Source organism: Geotrypetes seraphini, chromosome 11 (assembly GCF_902459505.1).
Source record: "Geotrypetes seraphini chromosome 11, aGeoSer1.1, whole genome shotgun sequence".
NCBI lineage: Eukaryota > Metazoa > Chordata > Amphibia > Gymnophiona > Dermophiidae > Geotrypetes > Geotrypetes seraphini.
In genome coordinates, this window is record NC_047094.1 from 119,408,922 (window position 1) to 119,424,307 (window position 15,386).

Genomic DNA, 15,386 nt, shown 5'->3' on the forward strand with positions numbered 1-15,386 from the left:
GGAGTTGCTTCTTTCATTTGCTAATGAGCCTTCTCAAAAATCGTTGCCTACTCTCAGCAAGGGCAGACATTGCTGTGTGCCTAACTTCTTTTCCTGGCTTGTGTCTGTCAACTCTGAACAAAAGACAACTGCATGGAAAGACAGCAGAAAAGAGAGGGGTGTAAAAGAAAAATGAAGAATGGCAGAGGAAAGAATGAGAGATACAAAAAAACATGTTGACTGGAGAGAGATGCTGGGATATATGAAAGAGGGAAGGAAAAAAAGTGTGAGAAAAATAAGGGGTGAAGCAGGAAAGAGACGGATATTTTTGTGACACCTAGAAATTAACATGATAAACAGGCTCTATTAGGTTGACACAAATATTTTAATAGTGGTCAAATGGCCCATCTATTCTGCCCATCCACAGTAACCATTATCTCTTTCTCTGAGAGATCCCATGTGCCTATCCATAGAAATAAAGAAACATGATGAGAGGTGGGGGGGGGGGGGGGGAAAGAGGGCACGAGTGTGGTGTGGAGGGTAGAGAAGGAGTAGGGGGCTGAGAGAAGGGCGCGGTGGGGGTGCCATGGCCTTGGGCACCTCCCACCCTCGCTATGACATTGCATAGAGAGATAAGATAGAGTAGCACGAGTAAGAAAATAAGGGGATTAAGTTAAAGAAGTTGCAGAAGAGGTCAGAATAGTGCTTGAAAATTCTCAGGATAGGAGCAGATAAACATGTCCTGTGCAGCCTTTGTGTGTGTGCGACTAGCAAGTTAGATACTTCTTCCCATAGGCATCAGAACGGGGGAAGCCACAGGGAACTTCTTCCGGTGTTTGCTTAAATCTTCGGACAGCCACAGCACAGCATCAGGCCTGCCCCAGAACCCTTCATTCTACTTCCGTGGATGCTGCAAGGTGGCTGCAGAAGATTTAAAACTAAAGCGCCTGGAGGAGGGGGGGGGGGGGAACGACTCAGGAGCTGTTTAGAGGTTGTGCACCAGGGAGGAGCTCCTTGGTTCCTCCCCCCCAAATAAAACAGCATTCTGCTGCCTATGCTTCTTCCATTAAAGGCCTAGTTGAAGAACCAAGCTTTCACCTGATTTCTGAAGTACAGATAGTCTTGTATTAAGCAAAGCCATCAGGGAAGGCATTCCAGAGTGTGGGGGCTGCTGCGGAGAAGTCTCGCTGATGGGTATCACATTACATGATGTCCTTTGGAAAGGGTGTGGATAGGGATACTCCCTGGGAGGACTTTAGTGGAGGTGTGTAGAGGGAGATCCTGTTTCAAGAGCCTTTAGATATAAGGATATGCACTGAATATTGACTGACATGCGCATAATTTCCGGTCTACCGAAGACCTGGATATACAATGCTGGTGACTGGATATGGCCTAGCACTGAATATCCATAACTAATTCAGCTGTAAAACCACTAATTGTCTTGGGGCTGAATATCGCCCAAATAGATTTTACAGAAAGAAACCCATTTGTCTAAGAGCACTGTTACTCGTGTGTTTTTGTGCTTTCTGCATCTAGGAATTTCTCTTAATGCCCTCGATTCTGGGTCACTGCTGTGTCAGAAATAGGCTTGGCAGAATTCATTTCTTGGCCTCCTCGAAGCAGCCTGAAATCTAGTTAGTTGTATCTAGCACAGCTGTGCCAAACCTGGTGCTGTAACACTGAGACATCTGTGGGCTATTAATATCAGAACCAAAAATATAATTCTAAATTAAGTGGCATGCCAACCAGTGTTCCCTCTAAGCGGGCGGGTGTTGTGAGCAAACTTTTTTCACCGTGAGCCAAAAATATCGGGCGCCAGCAAGTTATGAGCCAACTCGCCCGATTCTCCTCTCGCCGCCCTGCCATCTGCCATACGCCTCTTCCGATTGTGCGCTGTGACGAGAAACGTGTGCGCTGCGATGTAATATTTTGTGCGCCAGCGCAGCTTAGCGGGAACACTGGTTCAAATGGTTTTATTTATTTCCCCAAATTTATTTTTGTTATACGCATTGAAAATATTTGATATTGCGTTTAAATCAAAATCTCAATAAACTTGAAACGAGTGCCCGTGAGATTGTGGGAGGGTTAAATACTCAAAACTTAGAAGTTTTTGCTACGCCAGCTTTCTGGTATCTTTACATACAGTGGCGTACCTAGCATATGTAACATCCGGGGCCCATCATTTTTTGGCACCCCCCCCCCATCTGTAAGAAAAACATGATTTTTAGTAACAAACCACACGTCACACATGAGTACCTAGGAAAAGGCAGCATCTTACATATTGCAGTGAGCAGTACATCAATACACCCATTGTAAAACTAAACAAGCCAGACCAGCACAGATCAATCCTACACCGTCAATCCTAACAGAAAACACACAGAACACAGAAAACACCTTCGCCTAGTAAGGAATATGTAATCACAAACTAACCCCTCCCTCTTTTACAAAACTGTAGTGTGGATTTTAGCTACGGAGGTAACAGCTCTGATGCTCATAAAATTCTGAGCATCAGAGCTGCTACCACCAAGGCTGGTGCTAAAAACGCTTCACAGTTTTGTAAAAGGGGGGATAAAATAAAAATACATAGACAAAGGTTAAATTGAACCAGCAAGAAGCTGGACTCTGCATACAATGCTTCACAGAAACAGTGACACATGTCTCCTAAAGCAATAAATAAATAGAAATTTTTTTCTACCTTTGTCTTCTGTGGTTTCTCCTTTCCTCATCTTCTTGTAACTCTCTTCCTTCCATCCACTGTCTGCCGTCTCTCTTCCCCTATATGGCATCTTCTCTCCTTCTATGCCCCTTCCAGAAACTGTATGCCTCCCCCTTCCATCTCTCCTTTCACCCCATTGGTCTGGCATCTCTCTCCTCGCCTTCCCTCTCCCACACCTCTCCTCATAGTCTGGTATCTCCCCTTCCCTGATTCTCTGGCATCTCTCTCCTTTCCTTTTCTTCCATCTTTCGCTCCCCCTCCATGCTCTCACATCTCCCCCTTCCTTTTCCCTTAGACTGGCATACCTTCCTCCTACGCTCCAACCCCTGGCATCTCCTTTAATTCCCTCCCTCCTCTTCCTTCTCCCTCCAGCTGGGTACCGCAACACTCTTCCCTGCAGCTCTGCACTTCCCCACAATTGCCATGCTTCGGTTCCTCTTCTTCCTTCCTTCCTCCCCCCCCCCCCCGCGGGACCCTGCGGCACCATCAACTCTTACTCCCTCTAATGTCGGCCCTGCAGCTCCAGACTTCCTCGCACCTTCTCCCCTCCCCCTTTGGATCGCTATTATTTTAAATGTTATAGCCGCGGAGCTGTATCCATCAGTGGAGATGTCTAACCTCGGCCTGCCCCGGAACTCTTACTGCAACAGTGACTTCCTGTTCCTGCCTAGACGGGCGGCTGCTGCAGTAAGAGTTCCGGGGCAGGCCGAGGTTAGACATCTCCACTGATGGATACAGCTCCGCGGCTATAACATTTAAAATAATAGCGATCCAAAGGGGGAGGGGAGAAGGTGCGAGGAAGTCTGGAGCTGCAGGGCCGACATTAGAGGGAGTAAGAGTTGATGGTGCCGCAGGGTCCCGCGGGGGGGGAGGAAGGAAGGAAGAAGAGGAACCGAAGCATGGCAATTGTGGGGAAGTGCAATCCCCCCAATGCGTCCCCTTACCTTACCTCCCCTTACCTTTGCGACGCGTGTGTGCGCTGTGAAGAGAAACTTGTGCGCTGCGATGTAATATTTTGTGCGCGAGCGCAGGCCAGCGCAGCTTAGCGGGAACACTGATGCCAACTCCTATTTCTTTTTCTTCTCTCTCCATCATCTTTTTCACTTTCCTGCTATACTCCTGTCTGGTATTGGAAGTGTAAAATATTTTACCCTCTGATCGGTTATCTTTAAATTACTTTTTATAATTTAACTTTTTTTTTTTTTTACCAAACAACTTTATTATTTTATTTAGATAACTTGCAACATCATAATAGTAACCAACGATGAAACGGTTACAAAATTTATGCTGAAATAATAACAAAATAGTTCAAATCATAGATTAAACAAAAGGAAAAGGCAATAGTTCCATCGCCAAACAGAAAATCTCATAGAAAAGGAATAATTCATATTAAATCACGGAATTGATAATATAAAATAACAGTATTAAACATTTAACAGTAGTATGAAATAAAGAAGACCATAAAAACAGAGCAAATCTACAAGAGCTCTTAATGGTCCAGTCGACTTATTCCACCTTGTTACTCCTATGAAAGAGTTAGCGGAGGACCTAGTACTCTCATAGTGCGCTGCTGAAAAACCTGTAAGCGATAATCGTACTGCCCCCCTCAGATCGCAATACTCTGAGTAGCTTATAAAGTGCCATAGCCTGTGACAAATAATATGGGATCCCTGGGTGGATGACCTTAAACACCAACACTATTGCCTTGAAAACAATACGTGATCATACAGGCAGCCAATGAAGTTTTTTTAACCACAGGGTTATATGGTTGAACTTTCTCAGACCACAAATCACCCATGCAGCTGCGTTTTGAATCATCTGAAGAGCTTTGCAATGTATGGTCGTAATCCCAAGATAAAGGGCATTGCAGTAGTCTAATTTTGAAATGACTACTGCTTGCACCACAGTGCGAAAATCGAATATCGACATTATTGGCTTTAGTCTTCTCAGCAGCCGCAACTGAAAAAAAGCAGATTTTAGTACAGAAAGTATCTGATCCTTCATACTAAGGGTACTGTCCAACTAGACCCCTAGTATCTTCAGTTTTCTCTGTATCACAAATGTCTGATTACATACCCCACTCCAAAACAAAAGCACCACACAAGCCAAGAAAGCTAGCTTATTACTTAAGCTTTTCTTTCGCTTAAGTAATAAGCTAGCTTTCTTGGCTTGTGTGGTGCTTTTGTTTTGGAGTGATATTTTTGAATCTGTGTACTATACCTCCCTCCATTCCTCCCTGTTTTTTGTGGTTGATTACATACCCCAGCATATCTGATAAGTTTTTAGCGCTGTGGTTCTGTTTTGTTTGTGCAGGTTCGGGGAGGCTGTGAATGGAAACCTCGTGGTAGGAACACTGGCCTGGCCATCCCCATGGGTGATTGTGTTTGGATCCTTTTTCTCCACTTGTGGGGCCGGTCTGCAGAGTCTTACTGGAGCCCCTCGCCTCCTGCAGGCCATATCCCGGGACGGGATTGTACCGTTCCTCAGGGTGAGTGTTCCACTCTGCACTTGCGCTCTTCCTCAGGATGCATGCGCCCTACTTTCCGCTGATCTTTCCATGAGATTAGTTTGTGCAGGAAGGTGAACCACACCAGCAGTTGTCGTCAATGTGGGTATATTTCTTATCTGTAGCTTTTTTATTATTATTATTGCAGGTTTCTCTAGAATTCATAGTCCATACATTTGTCATAACCTACCTCTTGTGTGCTAACGTTGTTTGTCGTTTTGGGACATCTGTAGCTTTTAGCGCACCTAACCATTAGTGTGTGCTAATACGGTAGGGCCCTTTGATAAATTCCCCCCGTAATATCAATAATTGTTAGCACCTTTGTTAACTCATTAATATATGCACACATCTGCCCTGCATGTCTAATATAGAGTGACCTTTATAGAATCCAGAGATAAATGTATTGTTCAGCCCTGTGACATGGGCAGGTTTTTCAAAAGGATGTGTGCAGTCAAAATTGGCTTTTAACTGCTTAAATCTAACCAGTTAAAAACTTCCCCCCATGCCTCCTACTGTTCTGCTAACATCTTTTCATGCAAAATTGTTGGTCACACAGATTTAGTTGTAGAAAAAAATGGATTGGCTTGAGGTATGTCCAGGACAGGGTTTCAAATTTAGCCAGCTAACATGAGGGCACTTTGTCCGGGCTTTGGAAAACTTCCAGCTAGAAGTGACGCATCTGTGCTGTGCATGCATGTGATGTCATTACGTCACACCAGCGCCTGCGCAGAGGCCCTCTCACAAAGTGAGCAGGTTGAGAGGGCGGGGCTGGGGGGGGTGGAATGGGGCATGACTCGGGCGGGCCTGGGGGCGGGGCCCATGGATTCAGATTATAGTTCCGGAAAATCTGGTAACCCTATGTGGGACCACGCATAGAACTGCCTTAGATTATAACTGCATACGTTTTATTTGGTTAGTGTTTCATTTGATATTTAACCACGTTAGCCAGTTAGCCTCATCAGAATATCTGGACAAAGTGAGCTGGTTAAAATTAGACATTTAACTGGTTCTTTGAAAATCTCTATCTGTCTTGTGCTAAAGGCTGTGTATGTTTCTGGTCCCTGTACAGCATATACATGCTCTAATGTCCAGACAGTTTTAAACCCTATACTTTAACATCCACAAGAAGACTATTTTTATAATCTAAATTTCAACTGTTTATATGCAAGCTAAATATATACAATTTACTTACAAGGCATAGCTGAATTCAGAAGTTTGCTGCTTCAAGGCAACGTCCTGTTTATTTTTTCAGTTTTCTATACCATTCTCCCAGGGGAGCTCAGAATGGTTTACATGAATTTATTCAGGTACTCAAGCAGTTTTCCCTGTCTGTCCCGGTGGGCTCATAATCTCTTTAATGTACCTGGGACAATGGGAGGATTAAGTGACTTGCCCAGGGTCACAAGGAGCAGCGTGTAGCTTTAACCACTGCGCCACACTCTCCCCTGTATTGGTAGTTACTGGCAAAGGCGTAGGAGGGTGAGTGGCACCCTTCCCCTGCCCTCTTCTCTGCCCTCCCCCCCTGCTTCTTCCCAACCCCCCTGCCGTGCATATGCCCCTTCCCTTCCTCCGAACCTCTTTAATTTTCCTGGCGCAAGCAACACCACAAACTTGCTGTCGGCTCTCCCTTTGACATCACTTCCTAGACGTGGGACCTGGAAAGGACGTCGGAGAGAGCTGACGCTGGTACGAGCAGCAGGTTGGAGCTGCTGCTCATACCGGTGAAAAGCTAGAGATACTGGGGGGAGGGGCGGGGAAGGGAAGCATGCACACGGTGGGGGGAGGAGTGGGAAGGAGCAGGGGGACGGAGAGGAGAACGGGGCTCGGTGGCCCCACCAAGACGGCGCCCTGGGCAGACCACCCCGCCTTACTATGCCACTGGTTACTGTTGCTATGGAGTAAAGTAAGGTTTCTTTTTTTTATCCAGTTCCAAAATTTTATATAGTAATATACAATAAAGCAAGAGAAACAAATTAAACAATTTGCTCATAACACTATTAACACAAAGCTTAGGATATTAAAAGACGAAATCCTTGAAATGAAACTCCCTCCCCCACCCCATTTGCAGAGGGTGAAAAACCAACATCCATCCACATCTACATGCATAACATTTCCATTCTTTCACTATAATTCAATTACTATCTGCAAACTCTCATATAGGGGCCCATAATGATCTAAATTTGGCCCCTTTACCTCTCTTCTCCATTATGACCGGCTCATATTTCCCAGCTAAACATATTTCCCAACTAAACACACTGAATTCCACCAAAATTGGAAAGGGATTAAGGATGCATTTTTCCAGGTTTTCAAAAATGGTTTGGATTGCTACAGCAGTAAGTATGGCCGCCAGTCTTTTATGAATATTAGTGATATCAACAGACGCAAAGAGGTTAAAGACCACTCCGGCATATATCAAGGGAACATTTATATGTAATAATGTTTGAATGTGATGCTGAGTTTGGTTGAATAAGGTGAAAAGAAGGTTCACCTTTAGGAGGATAGGGAATGAGAGAGCTAGGGAGTAGCTTGATGGGTACTGCAGTTGGGTTAGAACCTAGGTTGAACTGGGTTCAAATCCTTGTAGTTCCTTGTGACCTTAAGCAAGTTGCTTAACCCTCCATTATCCCAGGTACAAAAAAAAAGTGTAGATTATGACTCCATGAGGCACAGAGGGAAGTACCTGCATACTGTATAGCGTGTACAGTGTTGTGTAGGTCTAGTGGTGAAGGACGAAGCGGCCGTCGTTGTTTACATCCGAGAAGGAGGCACGGGACAGCATACAATGAAGCAAATCGAGAGTAAATGCTGGACTGCTGGAAAAAAATGCAGCATTCAAGATAAGGACAACATATACTGATTTCCTGTACTCTGGCAGTTTTTCTCGTATCTGAGTGTCATTAAATTCAGTGAAGAAAAGAAAGAAACTGACTTTGAAGTAGGTGGATATAAAGAACTAGAAAACAGACCCCCCCGCTACATAATTCTCCTGGATATAACATATAAGAGAAAAGAAAATATAGAAACATCGGTTTTGCCGATGATTAAAATTAGGAGCATGAACAGAAATCATATACAGACACCAGATAGTGCTTTTTCCACCAAAAAAACAGGAGAATTTAAGTATATGAAATAGAAGGGTATAATATTAAAGGTATATTAATATTAAATTATACTAGATTGGTATCCTGGGCACTGTCAATATACAGTGGACAGTGATAGTATTTTTAGTAAGTCTAAATAATTAGACCACTCTTTGTGAATTGAATTAAGTCTAGTAGTAGAAAGAAAGACCTATGCCTGGAATAAATTACCCGTGTTTGTCCGTCAAGCCCCTTCCCTTGTTTAAAAGCAGATTGAAAACCCACCTTTTTGATATAGCTTTCAATCCTTAACCCTACTCCTCTGCCCTCCAACCCAGCCCGCTGATTAACCGTTCCTCTTAACTGTATCCATGACATCCTGTTTATCTGTTTAGATGGTAAGCTCTTTGGAGCAGGGACTGTCTTCTTTGTGACTCTGTACAGCATTGCATACATCTGGTAGCGCCATAGAAATAATTCATAGTAGTAGTAGTAGTAGTGTGAAGCGGAGCTGAGATTGTGATGTCATAATGCCTCATTCCACCAATAAGAGCTAACCTCATCAGTGATGTCACAATGGCTTGATTGCCCTGCTCTCCAATCCAGCCAGCTGATTAACTGTTCCCCTTAACTGTATCCATGACATCCTGTTTGTCTGTCTTACCTGATTAGATTGTAAGCTCTTTCGAGCAGGGACTGTCTTCTTCTTTGTGACTCTGTGCAGCGCTGCGTGCGTCTGGTAGCTCTATAGAAATAATTAATCATAGTAGTACAAGACTATAGGGCAAGGGAAAAGACCAATAGGGTCAGAAATTGAGGGTCACTAAGGGAAGCTCTTGATTGGAGGGAGAGGGACACATGCATCTGCCAGGAGAAAAATAGCACTGCAGGGCTCAGCTTCTTGTGAGCTGCCTTCAAAGAAAGAACCTTCCGCATAAATGCTCTAGAAAAAAAGAAGCAAAGGGGAGCTATAAGGAGAGAAGAAGCAGGGCTTTTGCCATCCACCTTTCTCATTTTTCATATTTCTTTGTTCTATTTCCTCTCTCTCTCTCTCTCTTTACTCGGGATCTGAACACTTTTCTTCTCTCTCTCTCTTGTTTCTTTCTGGGTATATGTCTCTCACTCTCTCGTTGTGCCTCCTAGAAGCAGCCAGTTCAGCAGATTTAATTTACAATGCTCATAAATGGGCAGAGTGTGAGCTGCATCCAGAATGAGGGCCTGCGTTGGCACTGCAGTTATGCCAAGCCTCTGCAAATAGAGCCCCAACTCTCTCTCAGAATTGCAGTAGTGCATGGCGCAGCCACCTGGACAAACCCTAAACCGGGGGACCTCTACTGAAACAGGTTTTCTTTCCTGCCTCAAGGCAGATCTTAATTATGGATGACTCATCTTTCCTGTCTTCTGCCAGGCTTATGGTATATGCAGGTTTTCTGGAGGCAGGAAGACATAGCTAGTGAGGGGGACGTGATGATTATTATGCTGAATGGGACAAAATCTGAGTTCTGACAGGCAGAGCTCTCCCACTGAAATCAAGTTTAGTGGTTGCCGGGATCTGTTAATCAACCTCAGGGATGCTATCTAGATCTCCTATCCCAGATTGCCCTTAGACAATTACCCCCTCTTATATGAACGCGTAGTGTGGGTTTTAGTGCCGCCAGCAGCAGTAACTGCTCCGACGGAGCATTGGAGCAGTTACCGCCGCTGACGGCACTAAAATCCGTGCTATGCGTTCGTAAAAGAGGGGGTTAATTAGGCAAGTAAGATGTTTTCATAGGCAATAGGGTGGTACGTAGGGCCACCAAACATCCAGACATGTCCTCCTTTTGAGGATATGGCCGGGGATCCGGATGGCTTTTCAAAACCCGACACTTTGTCCGGGTTTTGAAAAGCCTCCTCAAATCGCGTCGGGCAGGGAGGAAATCCGCAGACTTCCGCCCTGCCCGACAAGAGCAGGCAGCGGACTGGGGGCGTTATGACATCACAGTATCAACTCTGGTTATCATAGGCTGAAACTATTCACTAAAAAATCATGCTATTTAGCATAGCTTCCATTCTTTGCAATGAGACCTAGATACTAATAACTGCTGTTAACAGTAAAATAATATATCTTAATAGTAACAAAATACTGTGGTCAGATTAATCACGGGCTGGAAAAGATGGGACTGTGTTTCCCCACTTCTAATGTCATTTGCATTGGTTGCTCGTTCTTAAACCGATTATTTTCAGACTTCATTCGTGGCCTTCCATACTATGGGTGGGATTATCTTAATATCCTACAATATTTAACTGTAGGATATGGGCTTTATGATGTCGGGAAGATGTCACAGGTTAGATTTTTGTAATACGGTTGCTGCGTGTGATGCTGAAGTATGGAACAGCATAGAAAAGACAACTGGAAGAAAAATAAAGAAAAGGAGAAAACATAAAGGAAACGAATAGAGAAGCAAACCTATTCCCTGTTTTTTAAATTTTAATTCTTTATTGATTTTCAAAACTTCAATAGTGCAATAAACAAATAGATCATATATAATAGATCAATAAAAGCACATTCAACCTATTCCCTTTTGATTTTCCTCCCATTGACTGACATTCAGAAAAGTCAACCCTTTGGAGTGAAAACTGTCTAATCCATCTGATTGTGGTACGCTAGTGATGCCGTACAGTCTCTTTTTTTCAGGTCTTTGAAGGGTCAACTTAATCATTTAAAACTTTACAGACCAATACACCAGCATTTATAGACAGACTTTTGATCCCATATGACCCTCCGAGAGCTTTAAGATCTATTTCTCAATACAATCTTAACATTCCATCTTTAAAAATAATTGGTACACGTCGTACCTCAATCTTTTCTGTGACAGCCCCTATGATTTGGAATACTCTTCCTTTACACTTAAAAATGGAAAAAAACTTACAAAAATTTAAAAGCAATTTAAAGTGCTTTCTTTTTAAAGATGCTTTTAACTGATCAACTGTGTTTTAGTAATTAATTTAGTCTTGTTTCTTACATTTATTTTCCCAATTCCCTTTTGTGTTTACCTTAAATGTTTCTCACATTTTCTATACCGATTGTATTTCTCCCCCTCTTCCTATTCGTGTCCAGGGGCTTTTCGGTCCTTTTTACCCAGTATTTGTTGTCAGTCATGTAGTTTTTATTATAATTCAATTAATAATAGATGTGTCATTACAGTAATGTAAGTTTTATTTGTTAAATTTTTGTCTAAATGTTAATTTTACATTTTGTACAACGCTTTGTAGTTTCGAAAAAGCGTTCAATCAAAAACCTGAATAAACATAAACATAAACATATGGTAGCCTAGGGTGGCAACCTCTGGGCAGCTGCAAGAGGCAAAACAATAGGTCACGACAGTCAAATTAACTTGCCCAGAACTGTGGTTGGGTAGATTATAAATTTTTTAAATAAATAAATAACGAACAATCGGTGCATATTAAATAACATTTGGACATAACCCTAATTAAGGGCAAATTTATAACTTAGATCCCCATTTCTGCATGCATTATACGTGTAAATTTTTAGAACAGGCTTGTCCAAGTTCAGTCTTCAAGGGCTGCAGACAGGCCAGGTATGTTCAGAGCATAATTACGGAGAGGATTAATTGTTGCATCGTCGTGCAAATTTACAGAAAGCAGCATAAAATGATATTTGCCTTTCTTTGCTGCCTCTGAAAGACATAGACAGAGTGCAGGGAATATGAGGAACTTTTTCAAAAGGAATTTGCCCAGATAACTAAGCAATTATCAGGCAAATACTCCAGGCTGAAAATTGCCCTCCTCTCAGTGGCTAAATGTATGCCACACAGGATTTCACAACTTGTGTACTTGTAGATGCGTGGAAAAAGGATTGGGCAGGAGGAGACATGCAAGGGGTATGTGCAGATGTCTTCCTATAGAAAACAAAGAATGTCAATTAAAGAGCTAAGGCTGGTACTGGACAGACTTGCACAGTCTGTGTCCAATATGTAGTGATTCGGTGTAGGATGGGCTGGGGAGGGCATCGATGGGAACTCCACTGACTTGGAACATGAGGATGTTACTGACCAGACTTTATAGTAGATATCCTGCAAACAGGATGGTTGGATAGGCTGGAGTGACCTCGGATGGCAACTTCAGCATTTGGAACCTAGGACAATACCAGGTGGACTTTACAATCCATGACCCAGAAATATCAAAGAAGAGACAATTTAATCATGTATTTTTAATGGGTATAACTAATGGGCAGACTGGATGGACCGGTCATTTACTATATTACTATGGTGGTGGCCCTTGGCTTTTCTCCTAGACTCACTGCTAATGAAAACATTGATCAGGATCTGTGCACTGGCAGCGAAGTTGTAATAGGTGAGAGGTTCTCAAAGAGTATGAGTGACAGAGCCTTCAAATGAGCGTGACTCACTCTCAGTGAGAGAGTTGACATCTCTGCAGTGGTAACTAATTTCCTCCCCCTTCCTCCTTTTCTTCGTCAACCTTTCCACCTTCTTTTGTACAGGTCTTCGGCCAAGGTAAAGCTAATGGAGAGCCTACATGGGCCCTGCTACTTACTGCTTGCATTTGTGAAATTGGAATCCTCATTGCTTCCTTGGATGAAGTCGCTCCCATTCTTTCAATGTAAGTGTCTCTTGGACTAGATTTGCTTATGTTTTAGCTTATTTCATGAGAACTAACAGGAAAAACTGCCTTCACACCAGTGAAAAGCAAATAACACAACAAAGGTGACCAATTGGTGCTCAGTCTCTTTAATTATAATTGACTTGATACGATCATGTTTCGGCCCACAAGGGTCTGCCTCAGGAGTCTAAAAAATGTAACATGTGACAGAAATATACAATTATCAGCATTCTCTAAAAACATATTGCATGAACATTCGTAAAAGCAATGAAAAATAATTGAACGATAAACATTAATATATCATGTATAATACACATCATTATAAACATTAAAAAGCAAAAACCAATTGTTACATTCTTATAAAAATAATAATGATAAAAATTGTAAAATATTTTAATTAATATGTGAACAAGTATAAAACCCCAAAATATGATTAAATAATAAAACACATATATTTAACAAAATTTAAACACAAAATTAATTCAATGACGACAATACACATGAGATATGAAAAAAACCATGAAAAAAACAGTGCCTATAAAAAATTTCTCTTATGTTATCATACCTCATTGGGAAATCATGACAGTTAAGACGTGCAAAATTCACAAAATCTTTCCAATCATCTTATGAAGCACTAAAAACCATCAAAAAGAAGGAAAAAGAAAAAAAGAGTATTTAATTAAACAATTACTAAAAATTCTATAAAAAGGAAATATAGAACTATTTTTGGAAAACAAGTGAATAAGCCAATCTAATATTCAACAAGTAAACCATATTGTGGCAAGAAAATACCATAAATAACAACGTCCTAGTAATGTCCAGTGCATGGAGACCATCAAATTGATGGTGAAAGATGACCATCTAAAGGTGTAACACCAGCAAAGTGATCAATGTCATTAAGATACTTGCCATCAAAATATGTAAAGGAAGTTCTAAAAGATAGACTTTAAAGCATAATTGTTAATAAATATGAATGTGATGGATGACTCACTCCCAAATGCATATGTGTGAAAAATAAACTAAAAATGTGAGATTTCATATACACTTATTAATTAATCATTTAAAGTGACATGTCAATGGATTATTTAAAATGACTTATTGGTCATCTAAGAGACAAGTTAAATTAATCATATATTTTTAAATGAGAATAACTAACGGGCAGACTGGATAGACCATTCAGGTCTTTATCTGAGGTCTTTTACTATCCCCTCCTCTTTTACGAAGGCACGCTAGCCGATTTAGCGCGTGCCAGCTCGGCTAGCGTGCCTTCGTAAAGGGACCCCTATGTTGCTATGAATATGACTTCAGGTTTTTCAACCCTCATCGTATTAGATCTATAGGGGCATATCCGAACAAAGAAGCTTTGCTTACTTTTATTCACGCTCTTATTATTGATAGGCTTGATTGTCGCAATTCAATATATAATGGATTGCCTTTACCCTCTCCTCCCAGGAAATCACAACTTTTGCAAAATGCTGTGGAAAAATTCATCCAATTTGCAAAGAAATCATGTTACACCATTGTCAATTGCTAACCATTGACTTCCAATTACTTAAGAATACAGTTTAAAATAATCACTTAGGCCTTTAAGGTCTTGACAAGTCAACCCCTAGTCTTATCTGATTGTCTCATTTCATATATGCCCACCTGGGTACTGAGATCACAGAAAGATCAATTCCCTCTCCAGTTTGTGCCCACCTTGAGAAACATGTTTTGTTCTTGTCCATCTATTATAGAATTTTTTTTCCTAAATATCTTAGATTAGAGAGGTCTTATAGCAAATTAAAAAATAAAAGACCTGAAAATATGCTATTTTTCTTTGACCTATGGCAGCAGGTCACTGGGACATAAAATCTGCCTGCACGCTATCTATGTTTCTTCTTTCTGTTCTCTGTCTCGCTGTTTTTCTGTTTAGATGTAATATATTGATTCATTGATTGACTATTGCAAGTGCTTGATATGCCACAGAAGATGCAAAAGCAAATCTCAGTGGTTTACAATAATTAAAAAAAAAACCAACAAAAGTGGTATTGAAAGTATTAATAAACATAAACATTTGTGATAAAGTGATTTGCATAACTGGACAATTATTAACTTTGCCTTTTTTTCTGCTCCTTCTTTTCTTTCCTTCTCCTTTCCGCTTTTTTTTGGCTTTTTTTATGTGGTTCTTGTTGTGTTTTGCCTTTTTTCTTTTCTTATCATTCCATCTGTTGTTGTTGTTTTTTTTTCTTCATGCATACTTTGTCCTCCCTCTCTCGCGTTTCTTATTTCCCTTCTCTTTTCTGTTCACATCTTCAGGTTTTTCTTGATGTGTTATATGTTTGTTAACTTGGCCTGTGCAGTTCAAACTCTTCTGAGGACACCGAATTGGAGGCCTCGCTTCCGATACTATCATTGGTAAGTACCTAAATAAATTCAGATTTAGTGGCATTTGATTTTTTTTTTTCTGTACATGGAAATTACTATTTTGCCAATGGCATAT

The 15,386-nt window shown here is 41.5% G+C and overlaps 1 protein-coding gene across 1 annotated transcript in view; it reads left to right on the forward strand.

The window, feature by feature from the left end:
* The window catches only part of SLC12A5 (solute carrier family 12 member 5), a gene marked incomplete at its 5' end in the record, with an annotated part of 142,652 nt that overhangs the window by 73,080 nt on the left and 54,186 nt on the right, over nt 1-15,386 (forward strand). Inside the window, 3 exons of the mRNA XM_033962619.1 lie at nt 5,009-5,183; nt 12,786-12,904; nt 15,203-15,301. Of these exons, the coding sequence (XP_033818510.1) occupies nt 5,009-5,183; nt 12,786-12,904; nt 15,203-15,301 (393 nt within the window). The remainder of the gene's footprint in view (nt 1-5,008; nt 5,184-12,785; nt 12,905-15,202; nt 15,302-15,386) is intronic.